Source organism: Mesocricetus auratus, unplaced genomic scaffold, assembly GCF_017639785.1.
Source record: "Mesocricetus auratus isolate SY011 unplaced genomic scaffold, BCM_Maur_2.0 Super-Scaffold_100004, whole genome shotgun sequence".
NCBI lineage: Eukaryota > Metazoa > Chordata > Mammalia > Rodentia > Cricetidae > Mesocricetus > Mesocricetus auratus.
The window spans coordinates 87,966,405-87,988,589 of record NW_024429189.1 but is presented as its reverse complement, the minus strand read 5'-3'; the positions used below and the strand labels follow the sequence as shown (position 1 = coordinate 87,988,589).

At 44.8% G+C, this 22,185-nt stretch overlaps 1 protein-coding gene across 17 annotated transcripts in view; it reads left to right on the top strand.

The window, feature by feature from the left end:
* Positions 1-21,653, top strand: part of Ppip5k1 (diphosphoinositol pentakisphosphate kinase 1) — a 42,037-nt gene extending 20,384 nt beyond the window's left edge. For 4 of the 17 annotated variants that reach the window (XM_013112335.2, XM_013112333.2, XM_013112334.3 and 1 more), the window contains 8 exons: positions 1,527-1,676; positions 2,297-2,387; positions 5,994-6,119; positions 6,840-6,902; positions 10,398-10,580; positions 12,002-12,139; positions 18,003-18,116; positions 19,743-21,653. In XM_013112335.2, the coding sequence (XP_012967789.1) occupies positions 1,527-1,676; positions 2,297-2,387; positions 5,994-6,119; positions 6,840-6,902; positions 10,398-10,580; positions 12,002-12,139; positions 18,003-18,116; positions 19,743-20,668 (1,791 nt within the window). In that variant the 3' untranslated portion in view covers positions 20,669-21,653. The remainder of the gene's footprint in view (positions 1-1,526; positions 1,677-2,296; positions 2,388-5,993; positions 6,120-6,839; positions 6,903-10,397; positions 10,581-12,001; positions 12,140-18,002; positions 18,117-19,742) is intronic. The other 13 variants (XM_040746144.1, XM_013112339.2, XM_040746146.1 and 10 more) reach the window with 9 other exon arrangements.
* Positions 21,654-22,185: the final 532 nt, after the last annotated feature.

Below are 22,185 nucleotides of genomic sequence, written 5' to 3'. Positions count from 1 at the left end.
CTCAAGCCTCGCTTCTTTTCCCATCTGCGTGATATGAGTAATACCTACCTTACCTTATAGACGTGTTTGCTCAGACTTGAGCACATTCCTGGCACTTGAATGCTGTTAGGGTTATATACTGTCATGCCGGAAGGATGATTGATCATCTAGAGTTCTATGTGTCTCTCCTGTTGAGATGGTTTATCTGCCTGGGTCTGTGTTTTGTTATTTTTAGATTTTGTCTGAAATCCCACTTCTGATTTTCCAATCTAGATTTGTCACTGCATCTCCTTAATGTCCCCAGGTTTTGCTTTGTCTTTCTTGGTAACCCAGTTTTCTTCCTTGGCCCAGTAATACTTTCTTTCATTTCCTCCATGACACTTCTTTTGATGCCATGACTTATCTCTGTCTCAGAGACTGCCTGCTCTGGATACTGCTCTGGACTCGTGGATCTATTCAACTGGCTCTTGGCAGGTCTCTGTCTTGTGGGATTTGGTTTTTCTGTTTTAGGGTTATCTCAGGAGAATCTACAATAAACTTCCATATGTTAATGCAGAGATTTACATTTCAGATTTTGGAGAAGGCCAAGAAAATAAACTACGATCTCTATCCAGACTTATCCCTTGCTTCCTGATTATTTTAGGGGTAAATATTGTGTTTAAGATGCAATTTCTTTAGGAGATATGTGTCTTAGTTTCTCTTGAGGTACAGGTATAACTTGGCGCCCAGCACTCTGCACACCCTATCACCCTTGTACAGTAGATCCGATGGACAGGATGGTATGTAATTATCTGTCCTTGACTGTCATTTTATGTCAGCACAGGGGACATAAACAAAAGAGAATTCTGTGACATCCTTTCTCAGGCTCACTGAGATTGTCATCTTTCTGGAAGCTTCCTTGAATACGATCATTTTTTTCTTTGTGGTATTGGGAATTGAATCCAGGGCTTCACACATGCCAGACAAGTGCTCTACCACTGAGTGACATCCCCATCCCTTTCTGCTATTTTTTATTTTGAGACTGAGTTTTGCTAAGTTACCAAGGCTGGTTCTGAACTCACTCTGTAGCATACACCAGACTTTGAACTGGTGATCTTCTTGCCTTATCCTCCTGAGTAGCTGGGACCACAGGCCTGAGCCACCAGACTTATCTACGTTTCTTGTTGCAATCACATTCCTTCCTTTGAGTTATCAGTGTTGTGTAGATTCTGGCTGGATCAAGTTCAGGGTGATGACTACCTAGAATGTGTTCCTCAGCCAGATCCTTGGTCACACAGCCTTTTATTATTAATGCTGTCTCTCCTTGCTCTGTAGGTCAATATTGGATGTCTTGTCATCATCAATGGCATCTCATCCCTCCTTCTTCTCTTGTCATCTCATATTTTTAAACTGTCTTAGATTATAAAACGTATGACCCTAATAGCAGCTATGTCGTAGCTGGCCATCCTCTCCGGCTCTCTAACTGGATCTGCCCAATGGACACTGGGGCTTTGGGAGCTTGGACGCTAAAGGAGCCTTGACCGGCTTTCCACCCGGTCTGATTGCAGGTCATGAACATGCAGTGCACAGGGAACCTGGACCTGATCCCCTTGAGGGGACGGCGCCGCAGGAGGTCAGGAGACCTCCCCCGGCTTTCCCCAGCCATCGGCCTACAGCCCCGGGCTGTGTCCACCACTCACCTGGCTTCCTGCACACAGGTGTCTCTTCCTGCCTTGCCTTCCTTTCCTGCCTTCTGTCTTTGCTTTTGGGTTTTAGGGAAGCTGCTCATTGCCTAGGTGGGATGTATGTCTGTTGGGGATTGTGTGATTGGCCCTCATGGGTATTTTGAGGGGAAAATCAGTATCATGATTCCAGGAATAATATCATTGAAGAGGGGGCATCTTGGCTTAAGTAAGAAACTGAGGATGGCTATATTCACCTCAGCTGTCCCTGGAAAAAAGAGAGGGTGGGCCATACTTTATTTGTGGCTGAGTCACTGTGATTGGCTTTCTGAGTCCTAGGAAGAAACAGGTAAGACTGCAGTGCCTACTCTGCTGGGGATGACCAATAAGTTGGATCATAGTCGTCAGATGTGGGGTGGAGGTGGGAGTATGCGAGGACCAGTGTTTTGGCAGTAGAAATGCCTTCTAACATAGATGGACTCCTGGACACTTCACCTCTGCAACGTGCACTCTGTTCCCTTCTTATTCCTCTTTCACCATAAAAATCTTCATCTAATCTTTTTGATACTGCTTGGCTTTGTAGAGGCAAGAATTCAGAACCTGGATCTTATGCTTTGAGATCACAAGGGGATTAATATAGAGCCCTTTTTCTACAGGTGCTGTCTGAAACTTCATCTTCAAGACCTGGTGGCTATCGGCTATTTTCATCTTCACGGCCACCCACAGAGATGAAGCAAAGCGGCCTAGGTACGTTTTCCAGCATCTCTCACGTGTGGTTGGAACGGGTTGTCTGTCTGTGATCCAGAGTTTTATTGTGGGAAATCTTTCTCTCGGGAACTGAGACCATCCAGTCAGTGGCACTGTCAGATTGGGAAGGGAAAATCAAGTGGAGGAGGCTGGAGCTGTGTGTGGATGGATCTAGGTGATGGTTTTCATACTAGAAGAGTGTTTGCTTTTTGATTTTCCCCACCAATCCCCATTTCCTTAGCTGAAGGGTATTTTTTCTGGTTTTCCTTCTCATTCCTTATCTGTCCCTCCAGTCTAGCCCAGACTTTAAGGGACCATGGAGGCTTTGACCCTTCAGAGTTATCAGTGACAGGTACTTGAGTTATACAGGTAAAACAAAAGGTACTTGTGACCCACAGTTATCATATTTCCATATGAGACCTTGTGCCACATCTTCCTCTGAAATCTGGTTTTCACGCCCTGCTTTCCTAATCCTGTAACTTTTTCCTTTCTTTCCGGAAGCTTGAGGGACACAAATCTGAGACGGGTGAGGTGGCAGAGGCTTCCCTCAGGACATTGAGGGGATATCTCTTGATGTTTTTGAGCCCTGGAAAGGGAGGGAGAACATCCTTCAACCTTTTCTAAGGACACAGACTTGAGGAAGCACCAAACCTCAGAGGGTATGGTATTCTTTGGGGCAGTTCTTGAGGTGGACTGCCTCTGAACACAGTACCATGTGAACCAAGTAACTAACTAGAGGTCAGAGATGATGGTGTGTGGCCTGAACTTGTTCTTCTGGCTCATTTTTTTAAAATCTTATCAGTTTAAATCCTCTCATTTTTTTTCTTTTACTTTTGTACTTGCTGCTTAATTTCTTGGTCCCCAAATGGTTAATATTTGAACTAGTAAAGAGGATAAATGTTTTGAAAGTTTTCCAAGCTAATTTTATGAAAGGATACTGCCTTCTAGAATCCTGAAATAAGTTAGGGCATGAGAGTTCAATGACAGTTGTGTAGGTCAGCAAAATGGCCTTTCACCCCAGAATCCCCAAAAGGCCAAGAAAAAGCAAGACCCAGTAAAGAACAGATTTCAGATAGATTAGAAAGAAGATAGGTGTGCGAGTGGGAGTCTTCTCAAGAGTAAGGCATAGACCGAGAAACCCTGTCCTGGGAAAAAAAAAAGAAAGAAAAAGAATAAGGCATAGAAGCCAGACATGGTAGTACAGTTTTAATCCTAGCACTCAGAGGTCAGGGGTTGGGGGACAGAAGCAGGTAGATCTCTGTGAGTTCCACGCCATCCTGGTCTCCATAGTGATTTCTAGGCCATCCAAGCCTACATAGTTAGACTGCCTCAAAAAACCAAAACAGTCAGGCAGTGGTGGTGCATGCCTTTAATCCCAGTACTCAGGAGGGAGAGGCAGGTGGATCTCTTTGAGTTTGAGGCCAGCCTGATCTACAGAGTTCCAGGGCAGCCAGGGATACACAGATGAACCTTGTCTCAAAAAAAACAAAAGCAAAACAAAACAAAAAAGAAGGAAAAAAAGAGAAAAGAGAATAAGGCATAGGAAGCTGGGCATATAGTGCGGTGGAATGTGCCTGTAGACCAAAGCACTTCAGGGGATGAGCTGGGAGGATCCCTAAAACCCAGGGGTTCGAGGCTAGCTAGCATAGACAACATTGACTCCTATGTCAAAAACAAACAAGCAGAGTAAGGCAGAGAGAGGGCTACACAGAACTAGTGACAGATGGTAAGATAGAGACTCCCTTTGAGATATCCCAGGGCTGGGCAGAGTAGGGCTGGCATGATTGTACCAGGAAAGTAGTCAATAGAGGAAATAAATGTAGTACAGAGCTTGATGTGGTCTAGGATGGAGACAGCTCCCTTCAGCTTCCTTTGAAGAAGAGCAGACATGGTTTACAGTGTATCACTCTGGTCTAAAGCCTGGCGGAGCATGGAAGTTGAGAGAAGTTGCTGCAGAGAGAGGTACCGAATTCCAGGGTAGAAACCATTGCCCACCTGAGATTTCTGATTTTTGTGGTAACCTTGAAATACTGGGACCCTGGTCTTCTCTATAGGTTCAAGGGAAACTACCCTTTTTTCTAGTCTGAATATGAATATGACCTCCCCAGCCAAACTCAGGGTCATGGTTATGATGTTTGGAAGTAGAAGGACAAATCCAAGAATCTGAATCTCAGTCTTGTTTTTGTTTTGAGACAGGATCTCTCTATGTAGCCCTGGCTGACCTGAAACTTACTACATAGACCAGACTGGCTTTAAATTCACAGAGATCCTCCTGCCTCTGCCTCCCCAGTGCTGGGATTAAAAGCATGTGCCACCACACTTAACTCAAGAATGTCAGTCTTAGGACTTCACAGTTACTCTGTCACTGAGGCTATAGAAGGAGGACTGGGGAGTCCAACCCTACTCTAGACCACCCTGGGGACAATTTCTGACCTGACTTACCCTTTCCAGAGGTTCTTCAAGTTTCATTTACTCCTCAAACTGGCACTCTTTTTGCTTTCTCTGAGCTTACATGTATGAGCAGCTGGTTTTGATCACAGGGATTGCAAGAGCAGGAAAAGAAAGTTTTGTTGTTGTTTTCTGCTTTCTGTCTTAGTAGGGTGCCTAGCACATAATTGGCATACCCTACTTTATAAGAGACTGGCTTTTCAGATGTCTTCTGGTTTGTGTCCATCTTGACTTCAGGGTCTATGCTGTTGCACTGTGACGAAAATCCTTTTCTTCTAACCAAACACAGTTAGTCCCTGGAGGAAGAAGACCTAGATTTTGGTTCTCCTTGGCTCCTGTACTGTGACCTTGAGCAAGGGAGACCCCTTTGGGATCTGCTTCTTCTCCTATTATGTAAAATGAAAAAGTTAAACTAGATGGTTTCTGAGTCCCTTTCAGCTTTAAAAGCACACGGCTCATACTTGTAAGAGAAAGAAGCTCTGCAGGATAGGATGTCCAATGAAGGACATGGAACTGTGTGCCAGCCAAGTCCCCAAACCCAGTCTCTAGATTCAGGGAAAACTTTTCCCTTTCAGACCTCTAACGGGCTAGATTTCTAGGCTTCTCAGCTGCTCTATCCAGAGTGAAGAGCACCTGACTGGCTTTAGGGGAGCACACTCCAGTAAGGTGGTTCACAGTAAAGGCACTTGCTTGCTGCCAAAATCGATGACTTGAGTTTAACCCCTGGGACCGTCATGATGGAAAGAGAGGACTGAGTACTGCAGGTTGTCCCTTACCTCCACATGCATGCCATAGCATGCATTCTCCCCTCCTCCTACACAAAGTAACACAGGTTTTAAAAGTTTAGGGAGATTTACCTATTTTCATAGTGCTTCTGAGAGTTACCTTGGAAAGCCCAGCCCACCTCAGTTGACTGAATACCTAATAAGACTAACACCTTTTTTGTAGTGGTCTTTTGTCTCTGCCATGTAGATCTGGAGAGTTGCTACTTTGCTTGCCTGGTGTGGCTTTGGACAGTAGTGGACACTCTTTGTGGTTACCTGGAGTTGCTGCATTGTGGTGGCGCTGAAAGGCTGTGTGTGTCTTAATGTTGTACTGTGAAGTTGGGTGTTCTGTGTGCAGCTGTGCGTGGCTACTAATGTGCTCCCGGCCTTGCAGGCTCACAGTGCACAGGGCTGTTCAGCACCACAGTGCTGGGTGGCTCCTCCAGCGCGCCGAATCTTCAGGACTACGCCCGCAGCCATGGCAAAAAGCTCCCGCCTGCCAGTCTAAAGCACCGAGATGGTATGTGGGTGGGTTTTGGGGGGAACTCTCTCTCTTTAAAAACAAAAAAAAAAAAAACCCTTGTCTCCCAGCAAGCATACAGATCCAGAACTATTCATGCTTAAGATGGCACTGGCCGTGGCCTGACACCAAGCTTTCTTCATGGACAATAGATGGGAGAAGGAGCCAGGACCCCTTCCACTCCTCCATTTGCATCCCTCTCACCATACAAATACTACTTATTTATGCTTATCCCTTCATGACCGCCCACACACAGCCTGGCTGCATCAATTTGTACTCTTTCCTGGATTCTGGCCTGTAGGTCGAGGACCGAGAGGATGATCCATGGTCAGGAGGAATGCAGTGGAGTCTTGGTTAGGTTCCAAGGAATTAGTGTTAGGGATGTGGAGGTTGCTCAGTTAAGGTGAAAAGATGATATGGAAAGATACTGGGGGAAGGGAAGGAAGTTTCTATACAGACTTTGTTTCCAAGTGGATAGAAAGAGAGCATGGTGGTGAAATCAGGGTTGTTTTTGTGGGACCATGTTGTGGTAGAGGTGACACCAACTACTGAGAGATTACAGTAGAGGTAATAAATGGAGTGTTGTAGCCAAGATGCAAGGGTGGGGAATGGGACCAGGTTACATAACAAGGTAAAGAAGCAAGTACATAGTGGGCAGGTTCCAAAGCCAAGGGCGGTCACAGGGGTGGGTATAATCCCCGTGATGTCTTTTCTCCCCAGAGCTCTTGTTTGTCCCGGCCGTAAAACGATTTTCTGTGTCGTTTGCAAAGCATCCGACTAACGGTACGTTTGCTTCTGACTCAGCGTCATTCCTCCTCCTCATGTCACCTCCAGACACTTAACCCTGAGTTCTGACACTGACTTTGCCTCTCCTTCCACTATATTGACACCCTGCTGTCTCTGAATGAGCCCCTCACCAAATGTCCCTCCTGGGACATTTCCCTTATGACAGCCATAGCTGTGGCTGTAGCCTGGATAGGCTGACCTATCCCTGTTGCAACTCAGGGTCTGATTTCCATAATCACCATCATCACCATTCCATAACTTTTGTCAACATCACCACCAAAGCATCAGTCACAGCTCTCCCTTTCCTATCACGTAACTGCCAGGCTGTGTGCAGACACACTAGGTTTTCTTCTTAGCTGAAAATAGCATCACCTAGAGAGGGCTCACTTTCTCCCTGCTATCTCAACTTATGTAATTTTGATCTCCTGTTTTACTCTGCAGCTCTTGATGGAGTAGATGCAGAGTGTGTTCTCTTTTGGACCAACCCTACAGTTACTTATTAGGGCTTTGGTTTGGACATGTGACCTCCCATTGCCATAGTCCTGTCTCCTGCCATTTTGTGCACTTGTGTGGCTCTTGTGTTCCTGACATCTGCTTTATGTTTTACTAACCTAGTGCCTGAGCCTAGAGAACAGGAGCCCAGATTTCTCTGGGATAAAAGAAAAACAATAGAAAGGAATGGGAGGTGCTAGGTAAGGAGAAAGGACTGTGCCTTCAGGCTTCTTTCTTTCTTTTTCTTTTTCCTTTTTTCTCTTTGGCTGAGTGGTCTGTGCCCGAAAGTGAACCCTGGTATTTGTGCGCTCTGCCACTGAACTAGGCTCCAGCCTCTTCATCTTGAGTCTTGACTTTCTGTGAGGCCAGGTATACCTATGGAAACACTGAATCAGAGAAGCTGGAAATGAAGGCATGAGATGGGAACCCTGGAAGGACTCAGGAATAAGCAATATTTTAAGAATATAGAAGAACTAAGTCTGTATACATTGTACCCTGAAAGGTTAAGGTCTTTTTTGTGGGTTATGACAAGAGAATCTGAGACCTATTCCCTATTGAACTTTTATTTTGGTTTGCTTTTTTTTCTCTGTGTTGTATCTTGTTCCCTAAGTAAATCCACTTTTGTTAGATATGGTTTTCTTCTATTCAAGAGCTGAGACTCTCAGAGGAAGTTAAATTATTCTGATTTCCTGCCCCGCCCCATCAGTTGCCTCACCAGTGGCAGGTGTTAGATCTTAGTCTGGTCAGGTCATGTTCATTCTCTAGACACTGCTGGAGTCTCTCTTTAAGTTGACCCTGCATTCATTCAGTTCATCTCCACCTCCAGGCTCTCTTTTCTGCCTGTGGCCAAAGTCCCCAGCTGTAATGACATGTCCGTGGTAACTCATATAGTCTCACATATCACGGTTGTCATTAGAGGAGAGCTTGATGCCCAGACCCCAAGCCAAGGACTTGGATTTAGTCTATAATATAGAAACAGGAGCTTGAACCCTGAAATAAGAGATATATCATGTATCTCCCAGTTTCTTGGGTGCCATAAGAGAAAAACCCAGGTTCATAAAAACAAATCCTCAAACCTTGATCTCCAGTTATTTGAAGCCTTGGTTGGCAGACTCAGCAGCTGAAGAAACAAGAATTCTGATGTAAGGAGGAAGGGAAGAAAGGCCCGGACAATGCAAGTGTAGTGTAGGAGAACAACCCAGGTCTCTGGCATCTTACACATTTGCCCAGGGTTCTTCTAGCTCCTCGCTTCTCTTGTGTTTGAGCTAGGAGGTTAATATTCTTGCAAAGCCAGGACCTGGGATCTACCTGTTGTAACAAGAAATTTGGAACTAGTGTATTTGACAGAGAAGATCATCTTGATGGAATTTAGCATTTAAGACAACATGAGAGCTCTACCCCTTGGCCAAGGTCCTGCTTTACTGACTCAGCAACTACAGAGCCGTTGTTCTGTCTACCGTTGCTTACCGTTCTTCATAACAGTGTGCCAAGCCTGCTATCCAACACCATCTTCTCCTTGCATGATATCTGGCTTTGACACAGCAGCTGAAAAACAACTGAACAAACAAACTGGACCTGGCTTTGGACAAGAGACAAGGCAATGCCGTCTCCATACTTTGATGGAAGAACAGCCCCTCGTACATTCCTGCTCCTGTGTCTGATGAGCTATCATATCCTGTGACTACAACCAGCACATGGGTGTGGTACATCACTAAATGCTGAAGTCACTGAAGCGAATTAATCTAGTGGGAAAGAGGCAGCGGTTCATCCTCATCCAGAGTGCCTGAGCACCCAGTGGATTTGTTAGCCTTTTTATGGTCTATCGTCCCACAAAGCTGTGTGACCATTACTACAGTCAGGCCTCACTATACTAGTCCAAGAGGAACTGAAAACCAAGCTCTTTGGAAGCTGTGGTCTCATGGGAGCAGCAGGTGAAACGGTTCTGATCTGGGAGTTCTGAGCAGTCATCTTCATCCGCTTTGATTCTCCTGCCCTTCCTGAATCAAGTCCTGGCTCATCCTCATGTCAGTCTCAACCCCATATACTCCCTCCAAGGCCTGACACTGCTGGTCCTCTTGTACCCCTCATTGATGCCTTTCGATGCCTTCACCTGTTTTGCTGCTGAATCCCAGACATTCACTGAATGTACCAAGTGGCTAAAACAATGAGGGATTCTGAATTAAAGCTCTTCCACACACCAGCTGGACAAAGAACAGTTAGACTGATCATCCATGGAAAGAGAACATAAAATGATATAACTTTTGGCCTGAGTGAGGGACATTTCACCACTACCACCCATATTCTGAAACTAAAGTGTTTATTTGTACAAGAGTAAGGTAAAGGGCAGTTAGTCATATTTGTATTATAAAGAGCAAGTCTGTCTGATTTTTTTAACCTGCATTGTTTCAAAGGAGTCCTACTCCTGGTTTTCTGCCAAGATTTTGTGCCAGCCACCTGGCACCAGTCCCATCTGTGGCTATCCTAGAATCTGCATCGCAGCAGGCCTTAGCCTTCTGGAACGTTTTCAGTTTTGGAGTTATCTTAACATCTAATATCATTTTGACCTTCTTTTCTGAGTGACTTTGAATCTCTTCATCTCAGCCCCAGTGTCATAAATTCATTTGTTTGAGAAGTGGACCCTAGGGTTTATCTAAGATAGATCAGAGACCGGAACTCTAGTCAAGGCTCCCCGGCTGCAGAACTTGCAGCTCACCCTTATCCAGAATGCTCCTCTGGCACCGACTAAATTGTGCTTGAGGAAGGGGAGGGCCTGGGGTCTCATTAATGGCTTCTTTGAGTCTCACTGTGTGGTGCCAATATTCTTCTTCCAAGTAAGGGATGACCAGTCCCTCTGACCATCTTTCTTTCTTCCTTAGTTTACCTTGGGTCTGAGTGACCCCTGCTCCCAGTAATGTTGTCAGTCAGTGCCCTCCTCACTGTCTCTCCCTCTTCTTTTCTCTATCTCTGTGCTTCCTATCTTGGTCCCTCTGTCCCCTGCAGAGCTGCTGGATGACCAGCACCCTGTGGTCCGGCTGCTGCGCACTTTTTCCTCTGACTGCCCCAGGGGCTGGCCAGTCTCCTTGGATGCCACGCTGGCGCACCACCTGCACCAGTGCTCCTACCACCTGCGCCTCTTCCGGAACTGGCTGCGCTCAGGCCAGGATGATCCCGAGTGCCTCTACGGTACCCCCCCACCACAGGCTGACTGCTGCCACTACCCTGGCTGGGACTGACTGCTTTGCTTACTGCATTTCTGGCTGGAGAGCCTATCTAGCCCCTGAGGTTATGTGATTTGCATTAGTTGCTTGATTGGGATTGGGGCCAGGCTGCCTGGTAGCTATAGCATTGGCTGCTCCTCTCCCTTCTAGTTTCCTTTTTTACTTCCCCCTAATGTTCCCCATTCTGTTCAGCATAGGCATAATCTCTTGCCCTGGAATCTGGTGTTTTGTTTTATTTATTTTTTAATGTGTTCTTATCTCTCTAATCTTCTACTACCATCATCTTCAAATCCAACACAGTTTTTCTAACCACTCTGATGAGCTAGAGACTCCTTTGCCCTCCTGCCACTAGATTATAAGGGGAAAGCAAGGCACAGGGACATCAACTAAACATCAAGACAAACAAAAATGCAGGTTAGAGGCTGATCAGGTATGGTAATTTTGAGCTAGGACTCTTATTCATTGATGAAGAAGAGGCTCAGTCTTTTGTAGATGGTGCTGCCTTCTCTGTTCTTGGTTCCTTTGAGGAGAAGAGCATTGGAGAGATTGGGGACTGAGACAGTGCTTAGGATGTGTTCCTGATCCTTCAGTGGGAACATTTTTTCCCATTAACAGTCCTAGGAGTAGGGTTATTCATTGATGTTTACCTTTGGAGCTACCAAGACTTGTAGACCTGTATTACATGGTATTTTGGGGGTGGAGGGTTGTTTCATTTTCTTGGTAGAACAGAGAAAATCTAGCAAGCCCAGGATGTCACAGGTAGAGCATAAGGAAAAAGCTTTGATGTGATGGAAATGACCAAGAAAGAACTTCCATCCCCTACCCTGTTCATGCATGTGGTTTTCCTCAGCTGAGCTTCATGTATTGCATGCTCTCCAGTCTGCATCCAAGTACTCTAGCCCTTCAACCCATTCCCTAAATTTGCATGAACCTCTCCTAGGATTCCACGCCCTTCTCCTTAATCTGGTTTTTTTTCTTTTCTTCATGATACCTGAATCTGCTGTTCCTCTGAGCTCCATGACCGATGCCTCATGTTAGATCTACAATTTCAACCCCTTACCTCTTGATCCGTGTTTTATTTGCCCCAGAAAGCACAAGAGCAGTGTTAGTGCTCTTGTTAGTCCAAGGACACTGTGTACTCTCCATAGGTGAAGGCGATTTGACTGCCTGGAGGCTTTAGCAGGTGGACAGTTTAGGAAAATTGGAGATGTAAATAGACTCCTGAAGGGCTCTAAAGAGTTCCTTCTCCTGGAAACTTTGGATACCCCATACTCCAAAAGCCATAGACTCTCCTGATGGCTCTCAGGGACCCTCTGTCCTTCTTTGATCAATTGGAGTACACCTGGTGGGAATAACATTGACTTTGTTCATCTCTTTTTCCAACAGGATTTGAAGGGTGCTCCATGGTACCTACCATCTACCCCTTGGAAACACTACATAATGCCCTTTCCTTGCGTCAAGTGAGTGAATTCTTGACTAAAGTCTGCCAGCGCCACACTGATGCCCATGCACAGGCATCTGCAGGTAGGGGAAGTACTGTTTGTGTCTCTAACCTTACCTCCATACTCATAATTAGTAGAATATGAGGAAATAGTGAATTTAAAATGGGGTGGTGGTGGTTCAGCAGGTAAGGGCACTTGCTGCTCTGGCAAAGGACCAGAGCTCTCTTTGCAGCAACCATATCAGGTGATTCTTAGCCACCTGTAGCTCCAACTCCAGGCAATCTGACATGCACTCCGGCCTCCATGGGCACTGAAACACATCTGCACATATAAACACAGATGCACATACACACGTGCACATACATAAAGACAAAGTAAAATAAACTTAAAAGTTAGGAAGTTGGGAATTTAACTCAAGTGATAGAGCACTTACTTAGCAAACCCAAAGCCCTATGATCTTTCCTTAGCACCGGAAATGAGAGAGAGAGAGAGAGAGAGAGAGAGAGAGAGAGAGAGAGAGAGAGAGAGAGAGAGAGAGAGAGCAAGAGAGAGTTGGGAGGATATGTCAATGAGTAAAGTGCTTGTGTAGTAAGGACAAGGACCTAAGTTTGATCCCCAGAGCAACCCATAGTTTAAAACACTGAGCCAGCCTGGTGGCACACGCCTTTAATACCAGAACTTGGGAGTCAGAAGCAGGCAGATCTCTCTGAGTTCAAGGCCAGCCTGGTCTACAGAACAAGTTCCAGGACAGGCTCCAAAGCTACACAGAGAAACCCTGGCTCAAAAAAAAAACCCAAACCAAAATAATAATAATAATAATAAATAAATAAAATAAGGGGCTGGAGAAATGGCTTAGTGGTTAAGAGCAGTTGCTGCTCTTGCACAAGACCCAGGTTCAGTTCCCAGCACCCACATCAAGTATCTCACAACTTCCTATAACTCCTGTTCCATGGGCTCCCCTTCTGGCCTCCCCAGACTATTTCATGCACATGATGAACATATAGATTAGAAGGTACACATACACATACTTTTTTTTTCCAAGACAGGGTTTCTCTGTGTAGATCTGGCGGTCCTACACTCATTCTGTAGACCAGGGTGGCCTTGAACTCAGAGATCCACCACCACTGCCTCCTGAGTGCTGGGATTTAAAGTATACTCTACTACTGCCTAGTGACATATTTTTTAATTAAAAAAATAATAATCTTAAGAATATGCTGGGTGCTGGTGGCGTAGCTACAGACCCAGCACAAGGTAGACAGATATACACATGTCCTTGTGTCATTAAACCTACTTGGCTAGTTCCAAGCCAGTGAAGGAAACTGTTTTAAAAAGAAAAAAAAAGTGGAGGAGCTAACGGTACCCACAGAAGGACACCCAAGGTTGTCTTCTGGCCTCAACATGCACACACACATACATACATGCACACACACACATTCATACATACATTCACACACACATACATGCATGCACACATACATACATACACACACATGCACACATACATATGTAAAATCATGTATATACATATACTCACACACATACATACATACACATATACATACATGCACACACACATACATACATGCACACACATACATACACATATACATACATAAAACATGTATATGCATATACTCACACATACATACATACATACATACATACATACATACATAAAAGCATGTATATACATGTACTCACACATATACATGGATGGCTAGGAACTAAATATGAAGCCAAGGGACATTGACCCAAGCTGAAGAATACATGGCTGTCAGCAGTAGAAATTGCATGGTCACTTGGCTTTTAGAACTTCAGGTATTGGGGCTAGAGTGATGGTTGGAGGAATAGGACAGTAAGGGCACTGGCTGTTCTTCCAGAGGACCTAGGTTCAATTCCCAGCACCCACCTGACAGCTCATAACTATCTGTAACTATAATTCCAGGGAACACCCTCACACAGACTTGAATGCAGACAAAACACCAATGCACATAAAATAAAATCTTTTTTTTTTTTTTTTTTTTTTTTTGGTTTTTCGAGACAGGGTTTCTCTGTGGCTTTGGAGGCTGTCCTGGAACTAGCTCTTATAGACCAGGCTGGTCTCGAACTCACAAAGATATGCCTGCCTCTGCCTCCCGAGTGCTGGGATTAAAGGCGTGCGCCACCAACGCCCGGCCATAAAATAAAATCTTCAGCTAGCAAAATAGGCAGAATTTTCTTGATCATATTGGAGGCCTCCATCTGTTTTCCTGTGTAAGCTGTGACATAATCCTACCCTAGATTGCTTTCTATTTCAGTAAGGGATCAGGGCAGAAGGTAAGGCTGGAACTTGGAAGCAGGAACAAAGCAGAGACCATGGAGGATGCTGATTATTGGCTTGTTCTCTGGGTTTACATTCAGCTACCTTTCTGTTATTTATTTAGATTTGTATATTAGAAATGCTTGCCTGCAAAAAAAAAAAAAAAGAAATGCTTGCCTGCTTGTCTGTAGGTGTACCTTATGTGTGCCTGGTGCCTGTAGAGGTCAGAAAAGAGGGTCAGACCTCTGGAACTGGAGTCATAGATGGTGTGAGTCACCACATGGATGCTGAGAACAGAATCCAAGGCCTCTGTAAGAGCAACAGGTGGTCTTATCCCCTGAACCCTCTGTCTCTCCATCCCTTAGACACCCTTGTACCTCCTAGGACTCCTGCCCTGAGGTGGTGCTACCAATGTGAGTTGAGCCCTCCCCACATCAGTCATTAATCAAGAAAAGGCCCCACAAACTTTCCTACAGGCCCATCTGACGGAGACATTTCCTCGGTTAAGGTTCCCTCTTCCCAGATGGCCATAGCTCTGTCAAGTTGACAGGAAACTAAGGAACACAGATCCTGACTCATCTCTCCTCACTTCATCGCTGCTGCTCGTGAAGCATTTCTCTTTACAAGCAGTTAACTTGCAGTGTATTGAAGTTCATGATCCAGTTGGACTCATGGCTGCCACGTGGTTCAATTTGAATCAATGAATTTGCCATTGAAAACAGCCTGCATTTTAAGAGAGACCATGTGATCCTGGAGAGATAGAGCTTTGAGAGCACATACCATCTGATATTTTTATTACTTATTTTATGAGTTGGAGGAAGGTATGTGTGCTATGGTACTCATGTCAAGGTTAAAGGATAACTTGACCTTGGTTGGTTCTTTCGTTCCACCATGTGGGTTGTAGAGATCAAACTCCGATTGTCAGGCTTGGCAGAAAGTTCCTTTACCCACTGAACCATCTCGCCAACCCCCACTTTCTGCTTCTTGAAATAAAACAGCAAATTCATCTTTTCCCAGCTCTTCACTGAAAACAAAAAAACCTGCTTATAAAGCTTAGTGTGAGAATTGAATTATCCCTCTTTCCCTCCTCCTTCTTTCATTCTGTGTTTCCCATCCAGCAGCAGTTTATAGACAGAATATTCTGCAGAAGGCACTAATGTCTCCCCTTTGTTTACATCTTGAGGCAGAAGAGCCTCTTGCAGCTACACAGTGAGCTTTATGAGGAAATAGTTGCAGCCATTGCAGTGGAAGAATGTGTTCTATATAACTTTTTAATGGAGAATAGGTCAAGGGGATGGTTTTCAAGATCATCTGGGCTTCATTTTAAAACCTTAAAAAACAAACAAAACAACAAAAAAAAATCTACCCAGCAGCTAATTTCCTTAGTTTGCTAGCTTCATAATACATACATGCACATACATACATACATATATACATACATACATACATGCACACATACACACATACATGCACAATACACACACACACACACACACACACACACACACACACATACACATGTCGGAAGGCTGGTGCTGGCTGGTGTCGTATTCTTGTTGGAGCTGGACCATAGCATGGGTCTTGGCCCTAAGATGTCACTCTTCCTACTATGCATCAGCCACATAATTGATATTGATGGCAAAAGGACAGAACTTCTTAGCTGTTATTTTTCCATGAAACTTAAGTGTAAGAAAGTAAATAATAGTTTGTGAGAAAAAAGAAAAAAACATAGTTAAGTAATCACAGAGACATAGAAATGACTCTTAACAATATATTTTTGAGGCTGATGAGATGGCTTAACAGGTAAAGGTACTTGCTGTCATGCCTGATGATGTGAATTTGATCCCTGGGACCTACATGATGTGAGAGAACCAGCTCCCCTAAGTTGTTTCCTGGCCTTCACCCATATGCTTTGGGTTATGTATGCACACATGTGCACACACATACGCACACGAATACCTCAGCAGTTAAGGACACTGGCTGCTCTTTCAGAGGACCTGGGTTTGATTTTCAGCACCCACATGGAAGCTCACAACTGTCTGTAACTCCAATTCCAGGAAAGTCTTGAGGCACTAGGCATGTGCATGGTGCACAGAGATACAAGCAGGCAAAACACCAACCTCTGACCTCCACATGCGTGCATACACACAAACATACATACTTATTTGCACACGTGCACACACACAAACACACGCACACACACAGAGAAAAAACTGTTAGAATTAACTTTTCTCAGTACTCCAGAAAATATTCAAAGGCTCATGGGCAGCAGGGAAGTGCTACATTAAGTAAGAGGTGGCCTGGAGACTGGGCTGTAGCTAAGTGGTAAAGCCCGTGTTTAGCATGTGGGTCCCTTGCAGCACATACAGAACTGATTAATTATTAATTTTAAAAAATTGAATCGTAACCTGAAATGGATGAAAAGGGTTGCAGCTCTTTTGTTGTTCTTGCTCACCCTCCACTCCCTAGTTTGGTTGTGGTTTGTTTTTTGTTGTTGTTTCACTTATATATGGGTTGGGGGGGTATATGCATCAGATCCGCTGGAGCTGGAGGTACAGTGGTTGTGAGCTAGGAATAGACCTTGTGTCATCTGGAAGAGCAGCAAGAGCTCATAATTGCTGAGCCATCTTTTCAGCCCCTGGTGGTAATTTTAAAGATGACAGCCTGTGCTCTCCACGTGGGCCCATGGTTTCTGATTCCAGAGAGGCACAGCAAGCAGATTAGTCTCAAAGGAAAAGACAAGGGGGAATAAAACATACTTAGAAAAGTAATAGAAAAACCTTTTCAAATTTAATAAAAAACCTGAATTTTTATTTCCAAATAGTTCAACTAGTTCCTATAGGATATGTGCAAAGTGATCCATACTGAGTATTCAGACTGTCAGAAGACAGACAGAAAATGTTTGTTTGGAGATGGGGACTCTCTGTATAGTCCTGACTGTTCTGGAACTCACAGAGATCCTTCTGTCTCTGCCTCCCATAAAGGCATTTGCCACCACATCTTGTAGAAGACAGAAAAATTTGAAAGCAGCAAGAGAGAATCGAGTTTTCATTTGTAAAGCAACTTCAAAAATTTGTTTTTACGTGTATCTATTTGTGGCATGAGGCCCAATGATGCACCTGTAGCAGGCAGAGGACAGCTTGTAGGAATCAGTTCTTTCCTTTCTTTCACGTGTGGGTCCTGAGGATCAAACTCTGGTCATCACTCCTGGCAGCAGGTGCCTTAATCCTCTGAGCCATCATCTACTTCTTAGAAAATAGATTTGATATCATATTTTCTTTCATGTAGAATAGAAAAATGTCAATGTGTTTGTGACAGGAATGCAGAAGGGTGACTTTTTGTTGGAGAGTGGGATTCTGAGAGACAGGAACAGGATGGTAATGGGGGAGCAGATAAATGTGAAGAGAGTTTAATAATGCAAATGAAAATGTCATAACTAAACCGATTATTTTGTATACAAGCAAATGAATAACTGTATGTTTGAAAATAATCAAAAACATGCCAAGGGTTTGAGTCAAGGCTTCAAGGGTATGTTTCTTCTCAGCCAGAGGGAGTGTAAAGTGACCTTGACTTAGGTTGACAGCCTTTGATGCCTGGATTCTTTGTCACGAGCCTCTTATTCATGTTTCTCCCCTCCTCCACACAGCCCTCTTTGACTCTATGCATAGCAACCAGGCCTCAGATAGCCCATTTTCCCCACCCCGTGCTCTTCATTCGCCACCCTTGCAACTTCGACATCGCTCGGAAAAGCCACCTTGGTGTAAGTCAACCTTTTTTAGTTGCTTAATCAAAAACCAAGAGGGATGGAGGGGTTGGTAGATAAGAGATCTAACCCATGGGAGCTAGGAAGCTGAGGGCTAAAGGACTAGGAATGGGACTGGAGAGGTGGCTCAGTAGCTTTAGCAGTTACAAGCAAATAGTGTTCTCCCAGAGGACACAAGTTTGATTCCCAGCACCTACATCATGTGGCTCACAACTGCCTGTAACTTCAGCTCCAATGGAATCTGACACTTCTGGCTTCTACAGACACTTGCAGATTTGTGTGTGCTTGAGTGTGCGTGTATGTGTGTGCACTTATGCACGCGCACACACATGTGCACGCACGCGTGTTTGCACAATTACAAATAATAAAAAAAGAAGAAGAAAAGACTATGAATGACTGGGTACTGTGGTTCATTGAGAAGGCAGAGATAGTATTGTGAGTTTTAGGCCACCTTGAGTTATATATTAAGCTCCTTGCTGATGTCCACTAGACGACAGCTTAAATATATAGTCATACATAGAAAAGCCAAGAGCAAGAAACACAAGTCACAAGCAGGCTTGACACATGCTGTAACTCTAGCTAATGGAGGCAGAGGCTGAAGGTCACTGAAGGTTTGAGGCCAGAAAGGGGCTACGTGGAGCAAGACTCAGTCTCAAAGCACAAAACCAAAGAGCACCTGGATCCTGCTGCTCCAGTGACCTTGGTGTCTGCTCCCACACACACCCTCTGTCTCTGTCATCTTTAGCCTGTCACTGTTCTTGGGAACAATATAAGTGGTGGACTGTAAGGAGTTCTTAGGGCTCGAGGGAGACACCAGTGGTACTCAGGCACCAGTGAGGAACAGACCCTCTCCTTATCACCCTGCCTGCAGGAGTGACTGAGCCCACACAAGCCCTCCATGGGAGAGTGAAGTGGAGCTTTGCATTTCAGTTCTGGGGTCAGTAATTACAGAGCTCTGCTACGCTTTGACTTGCTATGTATAGCTGAGAATGACCTTGAGCTTCTGATCCTCCTACCTACCAGGTGCTGAGACTATAGGTAGCACCGCCTTTCCAATATGTGCAGTGCAGCATATTGAACCCAGGGCCGTGTGCATAATAGGTTGGCACTACCACTGAACCACACACCCATAGTCCCCTCAACTGGGACTATTTTAACAGAATAATATTCTCCTCATCTTCTGCCCTTCTTCCTATCCATAATCTTTACACTATACCTATAGATTAGAAACTCTGGAGATGGAACCTGATAATCAGTATTTAAGTGCCCCCACACTTTTGATGTGTAACAGTAATTGTGAACCATTAGGACAGAGTGTTTACATACATCCAAAGTATGAAGCAGGAGTTTGGGTCAGAGAGTATTTGTGAGTAACTAGATGAAGTAAGCCTTATTCTCCTGACTCTTAGATGAGCCTTGGCATCATTCTTATAGTCTCCATTAGGCTAGTGTGATAGCTCCTGAACCCAACAAGCTTATATGTCTGCCACACTTGGGAAGAAGTTAGACCTTCTTTCTAACCATGAGCAGCAAAGCAGATGTATTCTAGCATTTGATGCACACATACGGGCAGAGCCTCCTCCTCCAGCTCGTTTGACTTGACCTCCTAACTTTGCTTTCTAGACAGCAGTGGCCCTTCCAGCACCGTGTCCAGTGCTGGCCCTTCCTCTCCTACGACGGTGGATGGAAATTCACATTTTGGCTTCAGTGATCAGTCCTCTGTAGATACACATGTGACTGAAGAAAACCAAGGCCTTGGGTTGCTCCAGGAGACTCCTGGAGATGGAACGCAAGAGTTCCCTATAGAAAGACAGCAAGAGCTTATTGAGTCAAACCAGTCCCCTCAAGAGCCATCTGTGGAAATCAGCCCTCTAGGTCAGGGTGTCGCTGAGGTCAGCCAGACATGCCAGGAAGTCCCAGATACCACCCAGACATGCCATGACATCCTTGAGGAGGTCGGCCAGCATAACCAGGAAGTTCCTGACATCAGCCAGCTGTTCCTGAAGAACCTTGACACTGCTACCAATACTTGTCAGCCATGCCAGAAGGCTAGCCAACTGTCTCGGGAAGTTTACCAACTTTGTCAAGACAACCCTGAGGAGAATAATCAGCTGTGCCAGGAGGTCCCTGTGGAGCTGGGCAGGATGGCCCATGGATTCCCTGTAAACATTGATAGTATGGTCCAAGAAACCTTTATAGAAATTGGCAGGCCAACCCAAGAGATCCCTGAAGGGATGGGCCCACCATTCCAAGAGTTCTCTGTGGAGGTTGGCATGCTGGCTCAGGAGGTCCCTGCTATCATCGAGTTGTCTCAAGGCATCCTTGAGGCTGATGATCCATCTCAAGAGCTCACTGAGGAGACTGGTCTTCAGGCTCAGGAGGTCTCTGAGGAGATTGATCAGGACTCCAGGGTGGTCCCTGAGGTGGTTGATGAGCTGCCTAGTGATGATATCCCCCAAGGCCAGTGTCTGTCTAGTGATGTAAACACTGAAAGCCAGTCTCTGGCCCATGGCCAGCACTTTTCCCTCCCACCAGCAATGTATAATTAGTTGCTTTCTCATTGGTGTCACATTCTACCAGCCATTTGAACCAGTAGCCTTTCTGTTGGCTAATACACTAGCCAGAGCAAGGCCTAGGCTCACACCAGGGGTATCTGAGGAAGTAGGCCTTCTGACAGGAAACATGCTTTGGCCAGAGCTTATGCCTAAGGAAGAGCTAATTTATGTGCAGAGCAGCTATTAGCTCTTCACTTAGCCATGGGGTGGGAAATTGTAGATTGTTCAATGAAATGCTACTTAACTATTGTAGATACCATTGAGAGAATAGCAAATATAAAATGGAAGGCAGCAGGGTTTCTGCTTGTTGAAGGAAATATTCACAACTTCTTAAGGTACCATCAGACCATATGTGCATTCAAGGAAGCTCTTGTCTTCACTATCACAGTCAGGCCCAGGATAGCCACCTCAGATGTCTGCAAAATAGAGTTCCCTTCTCCCAAACATCTGTCGTGGCCACTCATGGTTTAGACTGGGCTTATGGGTGTTTCCGTATAATTGCCAAGTGCTCCCTCTGCCCTAGTCCTGCTCCTCTGGACAGTGACTAAAGAGAAAAATAGATATTAGATTGCCATGCAACTTCAAAGTGACTACTTCGCTTTGGAGATTTGGATCAGTCTATGAAGCTAGGTCTCCGGTTGTTGTGAGGCCATTGGGCTTAGAAGATGTTATAGTATACAGAGAGAATCAAGTTCTATTTTAAGCAATTAGCAGAGATCAATGTACAGACATGAGCAAAGATTTAATATATATATATATAAACATATATATTTCTGTAGTTTGCCAGGGACAGACTGGCCAAAGATCAAACACTCCAGGGTCCCCAAGAGGTTTGTCCTTATATCATGTCTTTAGGACCATATGTGATTATGAAGCTTTTTCCCAAAGACCTAGGGATGGGAGTGGGTGTGGGTAATGCAGTCATTGGAGTCAGGGGCCGGAACATGACGAGTGCTCAATAAATATGAAATAATGAGAATGCTGATGGGTGTTGCCTTTGTGAATTCAATAGTGAATATGGAAGTCAATTGTGTCTGTGATTGAATCTGTAAAAAAACTATTGTAGTTGAGCAGGGATTGGCTTTAAAAACATACAAGTCTGGCATCTCCCTGTAGTGGTCAGTCTATTGTCCCAAATGTCTTCATTGAGAAGAATGTTGGGCAGTGGGATTAGAGATCGGAGCTCTGTGAAGCAGAAGAGGCCATCTGCCTTCTCACTAGCTCCCGAGAAACATGTCTTGGAGGGGGGGAGTCAACATGCAGAGGTGATACCTGGCCTCTGTTCCACTAACATCTTTACATTGGGAAAGCTCAGGACACTGGAAGGACTAGAATGTCTCTTTTCTATATATCCATTTATAACCTGACCACTCAGTACATATCTAAAACTATAGAGGATTTTGCTGGGGTGGGGGGTAAATCTAGCTTTTACCTATTGGACAGTAAATGAAAAGGCTCAGAGTTTTCTGGGGAATACAGTGACTGCTTTCCACCCCATAGAATGCAGATCC